The 18026-nt window shown below is 33.7% G+C and overlaps 1 protein-coding gene across 4 annotated transcripts in view; it reads left to right on the forward strand.

Annotated features, from left to right (window-relative positions):
* ATR (ATR checkpoint kinase) overlaps positions 1 to 18026 on the forward strand; it is a 103800-nt gene that overhangs the window by 35452 nt on the left and 50322 nt on the right. For all 4 annotated transcript variants that reach the window (XR_014245134.1, XR_014245135.1, XM_082393758.1 and 1 more), the window contains exons 21-25: positions 412 to 537; positions 7461 to 7667; positions 8760 to 8873; positions 12726 to 12841; positions 16287 to 16407. Coding sequence is in view for 2 of the 4 variants with exons in the window: in XM_082393758.1 (XP_082249884.1) it covers positions 412 to 537; positions 7461 to 7667; positions 8760 to 8873; positions 12726 to 12841; positions 16287 to 16407 (684 nt within the window). In the remaining 2 variants the exon portion in view is untranslated. The remainder of the gene's footprint in view (positions 1 to 411; positions 538 to 7460; positions 7668 to 8759; positions 8874 to 12725; positions 12842 to 16286; positions 16408 to 18026) is intronic.

Here is an 18026-nt window from a genome sequence, read left to right on the forward strand (position 1 = left end):
GCTTTTGTACTGGGTAAATCATCAGTCATAAGAAAGTAAGTAGTCAAAATAAGGGGTGAATTATCTGCTTAATCTGTAGACCTCGTTCAAGGCTATTGTGTAGCCCTTTGTAAATTAAGGGAAACTTGCCTTTCTTACCAAGAAGGATTTATTTTGGATAAGTAAATTCTTTAGTTGAAATAAAATTTTTCTCCAGATCTAAAGATTTTAGAATGAAATCCCTTTCCCTGAGAATTACTAGAAGTTCATATGCTATACAAAGGAAGAGATAGAAATTATTTTTTAAAACTGCTTTCAATTGGGGTACAGTTTAACTACTTTAATGGTAACTATGTAGGAAATACAGGCCTTCTGAAATGGTTCCTGAAGTGGTTAATTGATAAGGTGTATCTCTCTGTGCTCTTTATATAGGAGACCTCTGAGAGTACTGATCTTCAGACAACTCTTCAGCTATCCATGAAAGCAATTCAACATGAAAATGTAGATGTTCGTATTCATGCTCTTACAAGCTTGAAGGAAACCTTGTATAAAAATCAGGTATACTAAGATATAATTAAAGAGCTATAGAAAAGAAAGGTTGGAAGTTTAAAGAAAAGATGACCAATTGGTGTATTTGCTTGAGATTCAGTAGGTTCAATGAAAGAAGTGATTTTTCTTTTACCAAGATTATCAGATATGCCTTAGAATCAGTAATTCATGAGATACCCTTTGAGGCTGAAGAGGTTTGCATATTTTTTTGTTGTTTTTGAAGGGTCATGATTTGGCAGTTATATTTTAGGTTTACTGCATCTTCCTGAGGAAGGGTTGTATGTGTTTGTACAGCAGCAGTTTCTGTGAGTTTTCTCATATAATTTTCTGTAGCTATCTTCCATATACAATTTCAGTAATTATGCCATTTTACATTTTGATGGAATTAACTGTGTTTTAATGAAGCTAAATTTTTAAATTTCCTTTTTTATGGGACCAGTGAACTTTATTCTTTTCCTTGTCAGCATAATGTAGATTATCCCTAACCTTGGTAAGAGTGAGAATTGGTATTTAAAATACCAGATCACTATAAATCTATAAAGTGGAAAAATTTTAAATGAGGTATTCATTTTTGCATATCAAGAACCCATATGATGGGTGTTCCCTGGTGGGCCATTGGTTGAGACTTCACCTTCCAATGCAAGGGGTGCGGGTTCCATCCCTGGTTGGGGAGCTAAGATCCCACGTGCCTCGCGGCCAAAAAACCAAAACATAAAACAGAAGCAATATTGTAACAAATTCAATAAAGACTTTAAAAATGGTCTACATCAAAAGAATCTTAAAAAAAAAAAAACCCATATGATAAGATGTGAGAGACTAAGACCCTCGGGAGTTAGTGAATTGCAAAATTGTGTTGTATTTGTTTTCATGATAGAAGGAAGCATTTACTTAGGACAAAAGATATACATGATGGTAACAAGTACGTGCTTCAGAGTCAGTGCACTTGTGTAACCAGTGTGGGAAACAGCCAACATGGAGATGATCCTACCACATGTGAGGAGCCTTGAATCTCCTTCAGTGTAGGTTTCACGCCCTCCTAACTGTAGATCTAGATTATCAGTAGATAATACAGTCAGTATACTGGCCCAAAACACCTAGGAAAAAAGAGAGAAGGAAATGGTTTCTTTTCCAACTATGGCAAGAAGGTAACATCAAAGTTGAAAGCAGTTCAGTTAAGTTCTTGAATAGTGCTATCCAAAAGAATTTTCTGTGAGGATGGAAATGTTCTGCACCTACACTGTATAAGCATTGCAGCCACTAGCCACATGTGGCTCTCTGGAGGACTTGAAATGTATGATTGAAGAACTGAATTTTTTATTTAATTTTGCTTAATTTAAATTTAAACAGCTGCATGTGGATAGTGGCTATCTTATTGGACTATCTTAGTGCAGCTCTAGAAGAACCTACAGCAATAACCAGAGTATGAAACTGATGTAAGATAACAGGGTTAGAGATCAAGAGAGTCTTTGTAGCGATGCTGTGAGAGTCCATGAAAGAACAAATGCAAAAGATATTCTTTTAGAAGTTCAAATCTTAGCCACAGAGAGAGGAAAAGATACTTTAGGAGTGCATTGAAAGACAGTATTTATCTAAAAATAGATCTAAAGTTGTATAACTGTATAAACAAATAATTTGGTATAATGTAGTAATAAAGCACACTTAAAGATGGTGTGACAGTTAATAAGGTGATGGCTAAGGTAGCCTTGGATACGTAACTATTTTGATGGACTGACCTTGCAAAAGTGCTGTACTCTAGGGTAGTCACCAGAGGATCATTGACATTAAAGAAATGACAGCTTCTACTCCTTACTTTTAAGGAGGAATATACATATTTGAAGGAATATAGGACAGCTAAGCTCAGTGGATAGCAGAAAAATTTAACTTCTATGTCAAAAAAATCAGGCTATAGATCAAACTAAGCAACCATATAACCACTTTCTGAAAATTGATGCTGCTCAGGTTGAAGTGAATCCCTATGGTGAAATCCCAGAAGGACAAGTTGTTTGTGTTGAGACCAAAATAAACTTGGATGACAATGCAGAATAAATAATAAGAAGATATATTTACTAATAATTACAAATCTGAGAATGAGCCCATTGAAAATAAAGCTGCTAGGGACTTCCAAGTTATCCTAGGATAATGGTGGATGTCTGAATGTGAATCTCTGTATACCCTGCAAAACGCCATAAATAGCAAAAAGGAGAGCAAATAAAACCACACATAAGTCACACCTTCCACATAACTGTGAGACTGAGAATACTATGAACTTCAAATTACCTGTAATCAGCAGAGCTATCTCTGGAGCTCTTGCCACAAGCTTGTGTTGAGAACAGTTAGATTCTGAGGAGACCCTATGAAAAAAAAGTGGAGTGAAGGAACTATGGATGATGATAAAGCAAAGACAAAATCACCAGCTGAGACGATCCCACTCTAGGTGCAACGATACTGAAAGTTGGTCTAAGATGTGGTACATCAGAGAATTGGTTATAGGGAAGGTACTTGAAAGTGTGTAGATCCTAAGGTTGCAGTCTTTGGAAGTCATTATCTCTGGGGAGAAGTAAAAGAATAGGAAGGGGGAGGCACTTTTTGGAGAGAGTAGTAAACAGAAGGAAGAAAGTAAGAGAGAGAATTTTAAGGGTCCTGTAGAAATAAAAAGAAATCCACAAAATCAAAGATATACCTCCCCATACTACTCTCTGCCAATAAAAGCTACTTATGAAAAAAACTCCACTGAGCTATGCTGACAGAAAAGAGTACTTACGAAATCAGAATCTTGTAAGCTACTACAAAATCCTTACTGTTAACTGCATACAGCTATTATGAAGGGCCCACAATATAAATAGAAAAAAATATATGTTCTATACATATACAAGTTTACTATAAGACAAAAACAGAAAATGAAAATTAAATCTTTGGTTGATGACAATTTCTCCCCCAAAACCAATCATAAAGCATAAGTAAACTAGACTTAGCACTATAACCTGATTTAAATATTTCAAGCAAGCATTTGCAGATATAAAAAAAGAATTAAGGGAATCTCCTGGCAGTCCAGTGGTTAGGACTCCACACTTTCACTGCTGAGGGCCCAGGTTCAACCCCCGGTCTGGGAACTAAGATCCTGCAAGCTGTGTGGCGTAGCCAAAAAAAAAATTAAGTGAGAAATGGATAAAAAAACAAGATATGAAACAAGAGGTGACTGAACTGAAGAAGTTGAAGAAATGAAGGTTAAATTATAAGGACCGTGGGGGAAGAATATATATGACTAAAACTTTAGTAAGGAGTATTGACGAAAGGCAGAAGAATAATCAAGAGAACAAAAATGAGATTAGAGAAAGGAGTACAAAGGATCAAAGAAGTAGGTGAAATGGAAGCTTGGCAAAGATTTCACATACAAATAGAGTTTCTAAAAAAGAAAAATAAAACAATAGAACATAATTAATATTTAAAACTATAATCCAAGAACATTTTCTGGAAATAAAAGACCTAATAAGTCTGCATATTGAAAGGATCCATTGTGTACCTGCAAACATTGACCCCAGAATAGTCAACCCTGAGACATATCTTAGACTTTAATAATAAGAAATCTTCAGGACCTACAGGTAAAAAAATATTTTTAAAAAATCACTTAAAAGGGCAAGAAAAGTAAGTTAGTATCAGAATTCTCAACAGCAGTATACAGAGTGAGCCTAGAGGATAGCAGCATTTTCAAAAATGTAAGGGACACGAAGAATAAGCCAAGCTGTCCTTAGAATATCACAGATAAGAAACACAGTTTTAACGTACAAGAATTGAAGAAATATGAGTTTCACAAGCAAGCCCTTCCTAAGAGGTATGCTAGAGAATGGCTTCACTCCATCAAGAGATGACTGGGGAAACTTTGGCAAAAGAACTTACGGTTACTAGTTATATATTTAACTAAAACAACAGTGGGGACAAATTTGGGAGAATTCTATGTAAATGCTATATATTTTAATAAAATAGAAATTATGCAATTTTTTAAGTGGGAGAGGAAGAGACTAAGATATAAATAAAATGAGCTTAGTCACTATTGCATAGGCAACAACTAGGAATCAAAATATACTATTTAAAACTGTTAAACAGTTAAAGAAGGTTAAATAAAGAGACCAGAGACATTATAAAAGGTATTTGTGTAAAGGGTACCTCTAGAACAAAAGTATAAATTTTCTTCTATACCAAAAGAAATTAATTTTTAGGAACTAATTATAATTTTAAAAAACTGATAGAATTGAGGCCCGGCATATCAGTCATATTAATAAATGTGAAAGACCTTAAAAGAAAAAATATTACAAATTGACTTACAAAGCAGGAAACAACTCTGTGCTGTTTGTAATACACACGTATAAAATAAATTATTTAGAAAGGCTAAAAATAAAGGAGTGAGCAAATTTTTAAGTTGAAATAAGAAAGCAGGAATTCTGATTCTGCTCCTAGACAAAGTAGAATAGAAACCAAAAAGTATTAAATGTGACAAAAAAGGGTACTTTATAATACTAAAAGCCGTAATTCACAAAAATACAATAGAAGATATGGAACTTACAAAGACGATACATTATGAATATATATACTCCTGAGCGAGCAAACCCACAGAGACAGAAGATAGATTAGTGGTTGCCTGGGGTTGGGAGGTTGGGAGGAAATGGTGAGTGAACTAATAATAGAATTAATGAAAAAAATCATACTGTTATTTTCATAAATGCTGAAATGGCCTTTGACATACTGTACCATCCATTTCAGATAAAAACACTAAAGAAAATAGGAATCGATGGATAGTACTAATATATTATAAATGTATACATATGCTTATGTGTGTTTATGTATACTGCATACACATGTGCACACACATACACACGTGCACGCATGCACGCTTGATGGGGAAATAAGATGCATTCCCACTGAAAGCAAGCTTGCTCATTATCTCCACTACAATTTAACATTCAGTTGGAAATATTGGCCAATGAATTTAGATAAGAGAAAACTCAGAGGCATAAGATTTGGAAAAGACATGAAACTATCTCTATTTGCAGATGGCATGCTAATATACTTGGAAAACTCTAGAAAATATCAATAAACTAGCTCAGACAACAAATTCAGTAAGATAGGAGAATATAAAAATCATAATCTTCATATAGCAACAATAATCAGGTAGAAGACTTGTTGGAAAACCCTATTTACAGTAGTAACAGAAAAAGATAATATACTTAGGAGTAAGCATAACAAGAAATGTATAAACCAATAAGAGGAAAACTTTGAAACACTCCTGAAAGACACAAAAATGTAATTGATTTAAACAAACGGAAACACCCCTTATTTATTGGGTAGGTTGACTCAATATTACAAAGATTTTAATTCTCCCTAGGATAATTTATAAATTTAGTGCCATCCCAAAGAAATACCAAGTTGTTTGTTTTTTTAACTAGAGAAGTTCATACTAATGTTAAGATGGAAAAACAAACATGTAAAAAATAGCTAGGAAAAATCTGAAAAAAAAAGCAACTATGGGAGTTCAGTAGCCCTCCCAGACATTAATATACTCTACAGCCTCTATGATTATAACAGTGTGATACTGGTACATGAGTAGACAGACCACTGGGAAAAAAAATAGAAAGTCTAGAAATAGACCCAAGTGTATATGGACCTTTAGGACATGATAAAAACATGGATTTTTTTTTCTTTTCTTTCTTTCTTTCTTTATTGAACACCTACTCATTTTATAAATTCTTTTGGAATTGAATATTTTTTGCTGAAAAATGAAACCCAGTTTATCTAACCTAGAAGTGAAGTAAAAACATTTTTAAGCACTTAGGAGAGAAGTATATTTTAAAATTACCTTTCATTTAGTGTTCATGTATTTATTGTCTTGAGTATGAACTGCATTTATCTTTGCCAACTAAAATGTTCTTTTCCTTATTGTTTTCTAGTTTTAACAAGGTAATATATGTCTATAATTATATTAGTTTTGCTGTTTATTGGTTACTAGTTCATCTATTTTAAGTATTTATGCCTGAATTAACCTGTAATGTTATTTAAATGAGTTAATGTTGAAGTTTCTGGATGACATAAAATGTCTTTATTTTTCTTTTGAAATGTATTATTCTAATTTGAATCACAGTTTTAACATGGAATTTGAGATGCTCATATATGCTTTACTTTTGCTAGAAGGAAAATTATGTAAACAAAGTAGTTCTAAAGTGGTCACACAGGTACAATATCTAAATCTAACTGGCTTGAGAATAGTCATTTCTTACGCCTAACAGTTTTTCATTATAGCATCCTCGGTAGATAGATGAAAAAAGATTACTTGAACCAACATATTTTTTCATAAAGCCTACCTCTTTCTTCCTACGTCTTTTGTTTTAAATCATCCCCACAGGACTCTTTTCCCGTATCTTTTTCTCCTGTAATAGCTTTTTATACACTCTTCAGTTTTCTTATTTTAATTAATAGCTCTTCCTTATTGACTTATTTACTAAAATATCTATTATCCTTGAAAAGATACTCTGAGCTCTTTTTCATCTTCATTTCTTCTTTACTTTGTACACATATTTGTTATTGTACATATTGTATGATATTTTATCTGTTTGCATGTTTATTTTCCCTTTAGATTGTAAACTCATTGGGATAAGACTGTCTTATTTCTGTATACTGATGTAATAATACTCAGTAACTATTTATTTAATGGATTAGTGATGCAAACTTTTAAGCACACTTAATGATTCTAATCCCACAACATACTGTGGACTATATTATGTGAACTCAGCAAAAACTAGGTGAAAAGACTGAAGATATTTAATTTTTGAAGAATTTTATTCTGTCAATATTTGTCAGATATTCCTTAATTTTTTTAAGCTTTCTGGTTAGGACAATATACTAGTTTGTAGAAGTTATGTATAAACTTTCTACTTTTATTTTAGGAAAAACTGATCAGATATGCAACAGATAGTGAAACAGTGGAACCTGTTATTTCACAGTTGGTGACAGTGCTTTTGAAAGGTTGCCAAGATGCAAACTCTCAAGCTCGGTTGCTCTGTGGGGAGTGCTTAGGGGAATTGGGAGCAATAGATCCAGGTCGGCTAGATTTCTCAACCACTGAAACCCAAGGAAAAGATTTTACATTTGTGGTAAGTTTTGGTAATTTGGAATGACCAGAAGAGTTCTCTGTCCTAATGGGGTTTCTATATTCCATTTACAAGAAACTATTCAGGTTATCCTTAGTGGCAGCTTGATCTAAACTAGACAATTTAGGTAATTTCTGAGTTTATTCCTTGATACTATTGCAGAGACCTTTAGCCAAAAACTATAAAGTTGGAGTCCAGTCTAGTGTGCTATGTTCTTTTAAATAAGCTTTCTAGGGACTTCCCTGGTGGCACAGTGGTTAAGAATCTGCCTGCCAATGCAGGGGGCACAGGTTCGATCCCTGGTCCGGGAAGATACCACATGCTGTGGAGCAACTAAGCCCGTGCGCCACAACTACTGAGCCTGCGTGCCACAACTACTGAAGCCCATGCACCTAGAGCCCGTGATCCGCAACAAGAGAAGCCACCGCAATGAGAAGCCCACTCACCACAACGAAGACCCAACACAGCCAAAAATAAATAAAAAACAAAAACAAAAAAATAAATAAGCTTTCTAACCTAATCATGACAGATACTTAAAATCTAATTAATTATTTAAATTTTACTATTTAAACACAATTGCTAAGTGTCTCCATGGGAAACTGATTCCCAGGGTGTTTTAATAGTGTGTATATAAAAATGTTTCCATAGTCAAATGAGTGTGGGAAATCTTATAAAACAAAATTAAACAGAACTTTTAATATATTGGGGAACGTTATGAATCTCCTAGAGAAGAGTGTGTGAAAATTATTTTTTGGAGCTTCTCAGTTGACCAAGGTTCTACAGAATGCAAGTTAGGAAATTCTATATGTACAATTTTCTTTCTAAGAGTTAAAAAACAAAAAATGCAAATTGCTGGATTTATGTAAAAGTTGAATGAGTCTAACACTTTATAAATAGTCTGAAAAGCCTTAGATTTGGCTTCTTAGCTACAGGTTATATTTTAGTCGTGGTACCAAACTTTGTTTACACCTTACTGAGCTTTCCTTTTCGAAGTTAAATTCACTTAGGTGACTAAGTTAAATTCACCATGGAATGATGTACAGTTTAAGAAAATTTATACAAATTATTCTGTAATTTTTTCTTGTTCTTATTGAGACTGGAGTAGAAGATGCAAACTTTGCCTATGGATTATTGATGGAACTAACAAGAGCTTACCTCGCATATGCAGATAACAGCCGAGCTCAAGATTCAGCTGCTTATGCCATTCAGGTAAGAGTGTATATAGACATTACTGGCTTTATGTTATTAAATTCTAGTAAGAAAGTTGTAAATTCTGTGCTTTAGAAACTCTTATTTTTTTTTGACTGTCATTTTTATTATCAAAGTAATACACGTTCTTAACAAAAATTTCAAACAGTACAGAGATGTACCCTCCTAACAGATTATTATATGTACTTGGAAGTTTTTTCTATGTGTATACAAATATATATGTTTTCTCCACCAAACAAGCAGATCATAGTACTTGATTTTCTTCTGTGCTTAATAGTCTTATCTTGTGTAATTTTCCATGTCAGTACATATATCTCTAATTCATTCTTTTCAATGACTTAATATTCAATATGAACATGCCGTAATTTAAGAAATTTATTTAACACGTTTAGGTTGTGTTCAGTGTTTCGTTTTTACAAAAAAATGATTTTGAAAACATACATAATTTCTAAGTACTTGAGTGAATATATCAACAATAAATATCAAGAAATTAAAATGTCTCAGAGCAGATACAGAGTTTACATTTGATAGATTTTATCAAAAAAGTTTCACCAGATAATATTCCCTTGACAAACCTGCCCTTAATTAAAATTTTAAGTCTTTGCCGATGTGACAAATAAAAAATGATATTGTTTCATTTTAATTTGCATTTAATTATGAGAGAGGTGTAACAACTTGTATATATTTATTGCTTTTTTGTGAATTTTCTCTACATGATCTTTTCCCATTTTTCCCTTGGTATTGGTCTTTTTTTTAATTGATTTTTTAAAACCTATTTGGATGTAGTGGAAATTAACCCTGTGTCTACCATACGTGTAATAAATATTTTTCCAGTTTGACTTTTTTGGCCCCTTTTCATGATATTTTTTTTAATTAAAAGATTTTTTATTTTGTTAGATATTCAGGTCTGAAATTCATGGTTAGAGGTATGAGTTAAATGTATTTGGAAGTTTTCATAATTCATAGTAGAGATGGCATTTACAACTGTGATTCTGGATGAGACGATCAAGAGAGGGAGTATGTATAGATAAAAAGGTTCTAATAATTGAGACCTGGATAATGAGAGCTCAGTGAGAAGAGGGAAAAAGTAAGAAAACTGAGAAGGAGCTACCAATAAGGTAGGAGAATATGGTGTTCTGGAAGACAAGAAAGTGTTTCAGGAAGTATGGAGTGATCCAAATTCTGATCATAGGTTTAATAATTTCAGGGTTGAGAATTGACCATTAGCTGTATTAACATAAAGGTCATTGGTGACCTTGACAAAAGCAGTTTCAGTGTAGTTTAGAAAGCCTCATTACAGTATTTTTAAGAACATGTGGGAAGAGAGGAATTAGAGAAATTACAGAAACTCTTTTGAGGAATGTTCCTATCAAGGAGAGAGGAAGAATGAGATAGTAGCTGGGGAGTAAAAGGCGTAAAGATGGGAAAAAAAAACATGTTTATCCGTTGCTTGGGAACAGTTCAGCAGGAGGAGAATAGCGATGCTGTATAAGAGAATTGGTATAATACTATTTTAAATAGGTAAAGAGATGTGGAATATAGTGTACCAGTGGAAAGAGTAGCCTTAATTACAAACAAACACAATTTGGGACTTCCCTGGTGGTCCAGTGGTTAAGACTCCACACTCCCAGTGCAGGGTGCCTGGGTTTGATCCCTGGTCAGGGAACTAGAGCCTGCATGCCGCAACTAAGACCTGGCACAGCCAAATAAAAAAATAAATATTTAAAAAGAAAAAGAAACAAACAAGGGACTCCCCTCGTGGCACAGTGGTTAATAATCCGCCTGCCAGTGCAGGGGACACGGGTTTGAGCCCTGGTCCAGGAAGATCCCACATGCCGCAGAGCAACTAAGCCCGTGTGCCACAGCTACTGAGCCTGTGCTCTAGAGCCCACAAGCCACAACTACTGAGCCCGGGTGCCACAACTACTGAAGCCCACGTGCCTAGAGCCCGTGCTCCGCAACAAGAGAAGCCTCCGCAATGAGAAACCCGTGTACCTTTGGTAGTGTATATATGTCCATGCCACTCTCTCACTTCGTCCCAGCTTACCCTTCCCCCTCCAGCCGCATAGCACAGGGAGATCAGCTTGTTGCCTTGTGACCACCTAGAGGGGTGGGATAGGGAGGGTGGGAGGGAGGCACAAGAGAGAGGAGATATGGGGATATATGTATACGTATAGCTGATTCACTTTGTTATAAAGCAGAAACTAACACACCATTGTAAAGCAATTATACTCCAATAAAGATGTTAAAAAAAAAAAAAAAGAGGAAGAAGCTCGCGCACTGCCACGAAGAGTAGCCCCAGCTCGCCACAACTAGAGAAAGCCCGCGCACAGCAACGAAGACCCAATGCGGCCATAAATTAACTAGTTAATTAATTAATTTAAAAATAAAACATACAATTGTGACTCATTAAATTAGAGTAAATTAAAAAGAAAAAACCAATTCATCTGTAGTAACAAAAGAGAAAGCGCAGCGTATAAGCACTGATACTGATATTGCCAGGCTGGGGAGATATTAGCATGGAAGTTGTGGAGATCTCTTGTGATTACTTGTTTTCTCAGTGAAATATGAAGCAAGATCTACAACTGTAAGTATATTAGTGTGTTTTGTTTTTTCTTCCAATTTTATTGAGATATAATTGACATACAGCGCTGTATAAGTTTAAGATGTGTAGCATAATGATTTGACTTACATACATCGTGAAATGATTATCACAATAAGTTTAGTGAACATCCATTATCTCACATAGATACAAAATTAAATTTTAAAAAATATATTTTTCCTGGTGATTAGAACTCTTGGGATTTATTCTCTTAACAACTTTCATATATAACATATAGCAGTGTTAATTATATTTATCATGTTCTGCAATACATCCCTAGTATTTATTTATAAGTGGAAGTTTGTACCTTTTACTGCCTTTATCTAATTCCCCTCCCCTAACATTAAAAGTATAAATGGTCCCAAGACCAAAAAGTTAGAGGATTGCTGATTTACTAAGTCTGTTATTGGAGGTTGATTATGAGGACTTCTGTAGCCAGAGTGACTTTGCAAACATCAGAAAAAGCTGGCTTCAAACAAAATTTTAATAACATTTTAAAGTTAAGTGAAAATGTTTTGAATACTTCTGTATTTGAACTTTCATAAACTTCCTTACTTTTATTAAAAAATGCTAAGTATAAAGTACATATTCTATTAGACAGTATTTATACTTTACAATTATTAGGAATACATCTATTGCATGTGGTCCTTTTCAGTGAAATTAGAAAGAAAGAATAGTAGATGATGGAAGATATAATACCCTAACATATTTGTCTTGTTTTAAAGATTGATATTGGGAGACAAAGATTTTTTTTTTCTTTATAAAATCCCACTTGTTTTATTTTCAGGAAAGTAAAATATAACCATTTCATTGATGGACTTGAATTGGTCTTTAACATTTGCATCTTATTTTCAGAATTTTAAGATCAGTACTTTATATATAGAATTTGAGATATCTTGAATTTTCGAACTATTTTGGATTTGTAGTTACGTTCATTAAAATTCAGAAAAGGTCAAATTCTAAAAGTTCTGCAAATATAGAAAATTCCAATTTTTTTCCTCCAAATAGCTTAGTCATTTGTTTCAATACATGTTATGTACAGCACACAAATTGCATGTTCAAATATTACCACAGCTTTGTGACCTTGAGTAAGTCACCTAAATGGTTTTAAGCATTGAGACAACTCCAAAATTTTATCATTGTATGTATTTTTCTATGTATTTTTATGGCTGTAATGTGTAGAATGTTGATGGATGTAAAGGTTTATCTGTTTCATTGACGATTTACAACTGTAAAATATGTATTTGTAGGAGTTACTTTCTATTTATGACTGTAGAGAGATGCAGACTGATGGCCCAGGTCACCAATTGTGGAGGAGATTTCCCGAGCATGTTCGGGAAATACTGGAACCTCATCTAAATACTAGGTCTGTAGACTCATTAAAACTATTTTCATAAAATTGTTTTTAACTTTATAAACTAAATGTTATTTTTGATATAACTTTTTAGCATTAAAAGTATTTTTAGTATGTTCTAATATGTATTTTGCACTAAGATTTATGCTTATAATATTGTCAAAATGAGAAGTATAGTCTGCTCATTGTTTAAATTCTGTAACTTTAAGTATTGAGACAAATTCATTGAAGCTGAAAGGATTGATTTTTTTTTTTAATTCAACTGTCAGTAGTACTTTGAAAAATCTACTTTAAATTGAATATGAGTTGAAACTTTTGATAGGTCTAATTAACACAGAAATTTAAAAATTTAAAGTTAGTCCCAAAGCCTTTAGTAATCCCAATTAGAGATTAGAGACTTTTAGCCCTACCAATTTCTCCTCATGAAAATATTTTCTCCTTCTACTTTTAAAAAAAGTATTTTCTACCTTTTTGCCTCCCCATTTTAATAACTTTGTTAGGAGTGATTGAAGCCCATAAATAATTTTTAGTTAGAAACTTTAATTTTAGGTAGTCTAAGTCACAAGCTTATTGGGTATGTGACCTTGCATAAATTTAGTTTTTGAACCTTAGTAGACATGTAGTAAAATTCTTTATAAAAGCCCTTAAGTATGCATACTTATTTGCTAGATACCCTTTAATATTTAGAAACCTTTTAAACATCATTTTATTTCTTATGAAGAGCATTGTTTAAAGATATAAAATAAATGTTTGTTTTTTCTTTTTTGAGGACTCCATACTTCTCCATTTCTTTATCTATATTTTATAGCACATATAGATGCTTAAGAGTTTCTGTGATCTTGTGGAAAGTTTATGGCTTTTAGAGTCATGTAGACCCAAATTTGAATCTTGACTGCATTTGCTCACTCTAAAATCTTGGGCAATTTACTTAATATTTCCAAGTCTCAGTTTTTTTCATCTTGAAAATGTGGATAGCTTTACTTACGTTATATGATTGTTAGGAATAGAGAAGATAATGTTAAAAAGTACCTAGCAGAGTGCCTGACATTTGACTTAGACTCAATAATAAATGCTTATTCAATGTCAGCTTGTTGAATTTTGCTTTTTTTGGAAGGGGTAGTGAGGCTATTCCCTGCTTCATGTGAAGTAGAAGCCAGCATTTCTGCCCACTTGTTATTCAATGTAGTATTTCGTAAGAAGCGAACATTTTCTGCCAACTTCTTGTTCTTTCATAAGAAGAATATTTAAGTGGTCATTTATAAGAGTGATCTTAGCAAAGCAATGAGAATTCTTATGATCCTTCTACTTTTATATCTGGGAGTTTGAAGGAACCTCTCAGATGGTCCCTCAATGGTAGAAGTTAGATTTATCTAGCTGGAATCTGCTCATTGAAATCACCACCTCATAAATGTAAGAAGTCAATAGAGAGCAATATTAATGGAATTGACTCACTTTTGTATGAAACACCAAGATACCAGGTTAGCCAATAGGGCAGTTTTATAGCTTGGACTGCTTGATATTTTCTCCACAGGGCCTAGGAGAAATAAAAGACTTCCTACCATATCCTTGTTTTTGCTGCTTTAAAGTTATACTCCTATACTCTCCTTTAATTTTTTTTCTTTCACTTGGGCTGTTTATATGCAGTCACTAAACCTAGATCAAAGGGATGGCTATGTTTGGGAGATTTGATTTTTAGAACTAGTTAGATCAACTACAGTTCAAAATTGCCACAGAAATAATTTTAGGAGAAAATATCAGGATGTGTCTTGATAGAACCTGACTTGTACCCCAATATCAGTAGTTTTCTAACTAAGTTCACCATAAAACTTGGTAAAATCATCTAGAGAATTCATGAAGATTCAAAATAGTGATGGTTAACTGAGAGATTATTGGATTTTTCAGTTTTTAGCAATTTGTGATACAGTGAAATACATAATGTTTGCTGAGAACCTTGAGTATAGGGCATTAATTATATTTGTCATTTCCTAACCTTGCATTGGTGATGAAAAAGGAACCCACTCACCTCAAAATATTGCTGTACACATGTGTAAGATGAGACCTGTTTGAGCATGTTTAAGTGTTAACACTGAGGAGCAAATAGAAAGGATCATGTTGAAGTTATGGAAGAGAGAAGTGGTAATTGATATAATAAGGACCCCGAGGGGCATCCAAAATGGTAGCCATATATCTAATGGAAGATTAGATTAGAGGAAGTGAAATCTCTTTCTCTGTAATAGGGGAAGATAAAATAATGGATGGAACTTAGCAGATTTTACAGATTTAGTTGTGGGATTGTGTTAATGGTTTCTTCTTTTTTTTTTCCATGAAGTAAGAAGTATAGGAGATGAGATTATTGGCTGAAAGTGGCAATGGAGTTGTTATAGGTGATGTAAGGAGAGTGGTGATGATTTGAAATAACCACTGTGGAAAAGAGAAGAGAGAGCTGATAAGGAAAACTTAAAAGGATTTCTGGGCAGCGTAGAGGTCCATTGAGGTTGAAGACTAAGATATGTAGTAGTACTAATCTCATAAGCAATTTAGTGATTTTTCCTCTATCAATGCAGTGGCCTAGGTATTTCAGTGAAGGCAGGCATTTAGACTGATCCAAGGTTGGGAGCTTGGTGGATGGGTACTGCTGGTAAAGAAAATGTGGCAGTGGGGTGCGTACAGGATATTACCAAGAGAGTACTTGAAGTGAAGTACCATGGAGACCAAGCTGGCTAGGGAGAGAGGTAATGAAAGGAGGGTATTATAGATCAGGAGAGTTTAGCAGAGTCAAGGGACAGAAGATCTCAGTGAGAGAACAGATGTGTCAGAGTAACTGAGCAAAAGAACTGGAACTTTGGGAAACTGGCCATAAAGTGAGGTCTAAATAGTACATTTTGGAAGTGAAGAAGTTTCTCTGTATTGGCAAGGGAGTCCCGATAAAGAAATAGAGGGGAAAGTCATTGAGAAGTTTTCAGTTTGACTAGATGGTTCAGCCAGACATTGAAGTCACTCAGGATGATAAGACTTGGTGAAGAAAGAAAATGCAGAGCAATTTACTAAATTTATCAGTGAGTTTGGTAATCATTGGGTTTGGTAGATGCCCATAATGAGGAGTAGAGAATAGTATGTATACCTGGGTGGCTTGAACCTCAAAGGAACAGATCTTTCTTGTACAATGATGAGGTTGGAAGGATCTGAAAGGAGCATTGAGGAAGGGAGGAAGCAGACTTAAATCCTTTGAAGTACTTGTGGTGTGCATGAATGACCTACCGCCCTGCCATTAAGAAGGCTTTAGGGAAAGTAGTGTCTTTAGCCAGATTTCAGTAAAGGCAAGGCAGTAGTGGGGTAGTCAGTGAAAGAGTTGATGTAGTTTCTTATGCTTTCTTTACTAAAGTGCTAAACAGATGGATATATATATATATAAATATATATATATATATTTTTTAATAAACAATTTTTTAAATTACAGATATAAGAGTTCTCAGAAGTCAACAGATTGGTCTGGAGTAAAGAAACCAATTTACTTAAGTAAATTAGGTAATAACTTTGCAGAATGGTCAGCATCTTGGGCAGGTTATCTTATAACAAAGGTAAGAACTCTGTTCAGAATTTGACTGAACAGAAATTGTAAAGGAAATGAGAACATCTATCTGAATGCATAGTACACACAGTAGGAATTATAATATTTGTGCTGATATAGAAGTTTTTGTAGGAAATGTTTACTACTAGAGAGTAACAATTTCTCTGTTGTTACTAGTAACAGTTTCTGAGTAAGAAGGTAGTTGTTTTATCAAGCAAATTACTATGTTCTTCATGTGTTTGTAAAATGTCTATTATATTATGTCTGTTCATTTTAGCTTGTAAAATAATACTGTTTAAAAGGATATAAATGCTTTATCAGACTTTTTTACATAATAAAAAGATTTCTTAGGTAATAAAAAGATAATATTATCCCTTAGTGGCTACTTCTGAAAGAGGATACATTATCTGAACTTCCTCCAAAATAAAAGTAGAGGTTTTTTTGTTTTGTTTTTTTTTCACACACACACACACTGTATTTTATTTTTACAAGAGATAAATAGACTGACATCAAGCATTGTACATGGATGACCACAACAAAAGCAACAATGATTGCAATTACCAAACATGAAACACACTCATACTATGTCATAATATTGACATTCAGTCCAGTAATCCTCCACTGTAGCAGCTCCTTTACTTTGCAGTGAAAATTGATTTGTATATTCTTTGCCTCTGAGTCCTTGTGGGATTTTTTTTTTTTTAATTCAAACAGAAAGTCACAAAAATTATACTCATCCTCATCAGTTCACTCAGTCCCATGTAATTAATTTTTTTTTTTCATCTTGATCTTTTGTTAGCACTTTTATGAGTTCATCAGTTTTTCATTAGAGTTCTGAAAATGCTTATTCATTCAGTTCGACATTACAGTCAGTTACCAGAAACCTGTACTTGTCAGAGTCTTTGCCATGAATTTCTTGAAGATGAAACCCTTTTATAGGAACATATTTGCAAAAGCATCAGAGTACACCCAGAACTGTCTGTAAATGACAAAAGACTTAAAAATGACCACGGTTAAAGATATGATGAAAGTTCATAATAATGCAGTTGACAAGAAAATTAGTTATTTCTGAGATATACATTTTAAAGTAATAACTAGGATTATGACTTATAACATTATACCAGAACATATAAGATTTTTAGAAATTTCATGTAATGTCTGAAACATTTATATTAACATATTTCCATACAAATAACCCAATGAAAGTTTAGTATTAGTTGTTTTGTTTGTTTGTTTTTTTATACTGCAGGTTCTTATTAGTCATCAATTTTATACACATCAGTGTATACATGTCAATCCCAATCGCCCAATTCAGCACACCACCATCCCCACCCCACCGCAGTTTTCCCCCCTTGGTGTCCATATGTCTGTTCTCTACATCTGTGTCTCAACTTCTACCCTGCAAACCGGCTCATCTGTACCATTTTTCTAGGTTCCACATACATGCGTTACTATACGATATTTGTTTTTCTCTTTCTGACTTACTTCACTCTGTATGACAGTCTCTAGATCCATCCACGTCTCAACAAATGACTCACGTTCGTTCCTTTTTATGGCTGAGTAATATTCCATTGTATATATGTACCACATCTTCTTTATCCATTCGTCTGTTGATGGGCATTTAGGTTG

Source organism: Balaenoptera borealis, assembly GCF_965194805.1.
Source record: "Balaenoptera borealis genome assembly, chromosome: 5".
Classification (NCBI taxonomy): domain Eukaryota; kingdom Metazoa; phylum Chordata; class Mammalia; order Artiodactyla; family Balaenopteridae; genus Balaenoptera; species Balaenoptera borealis.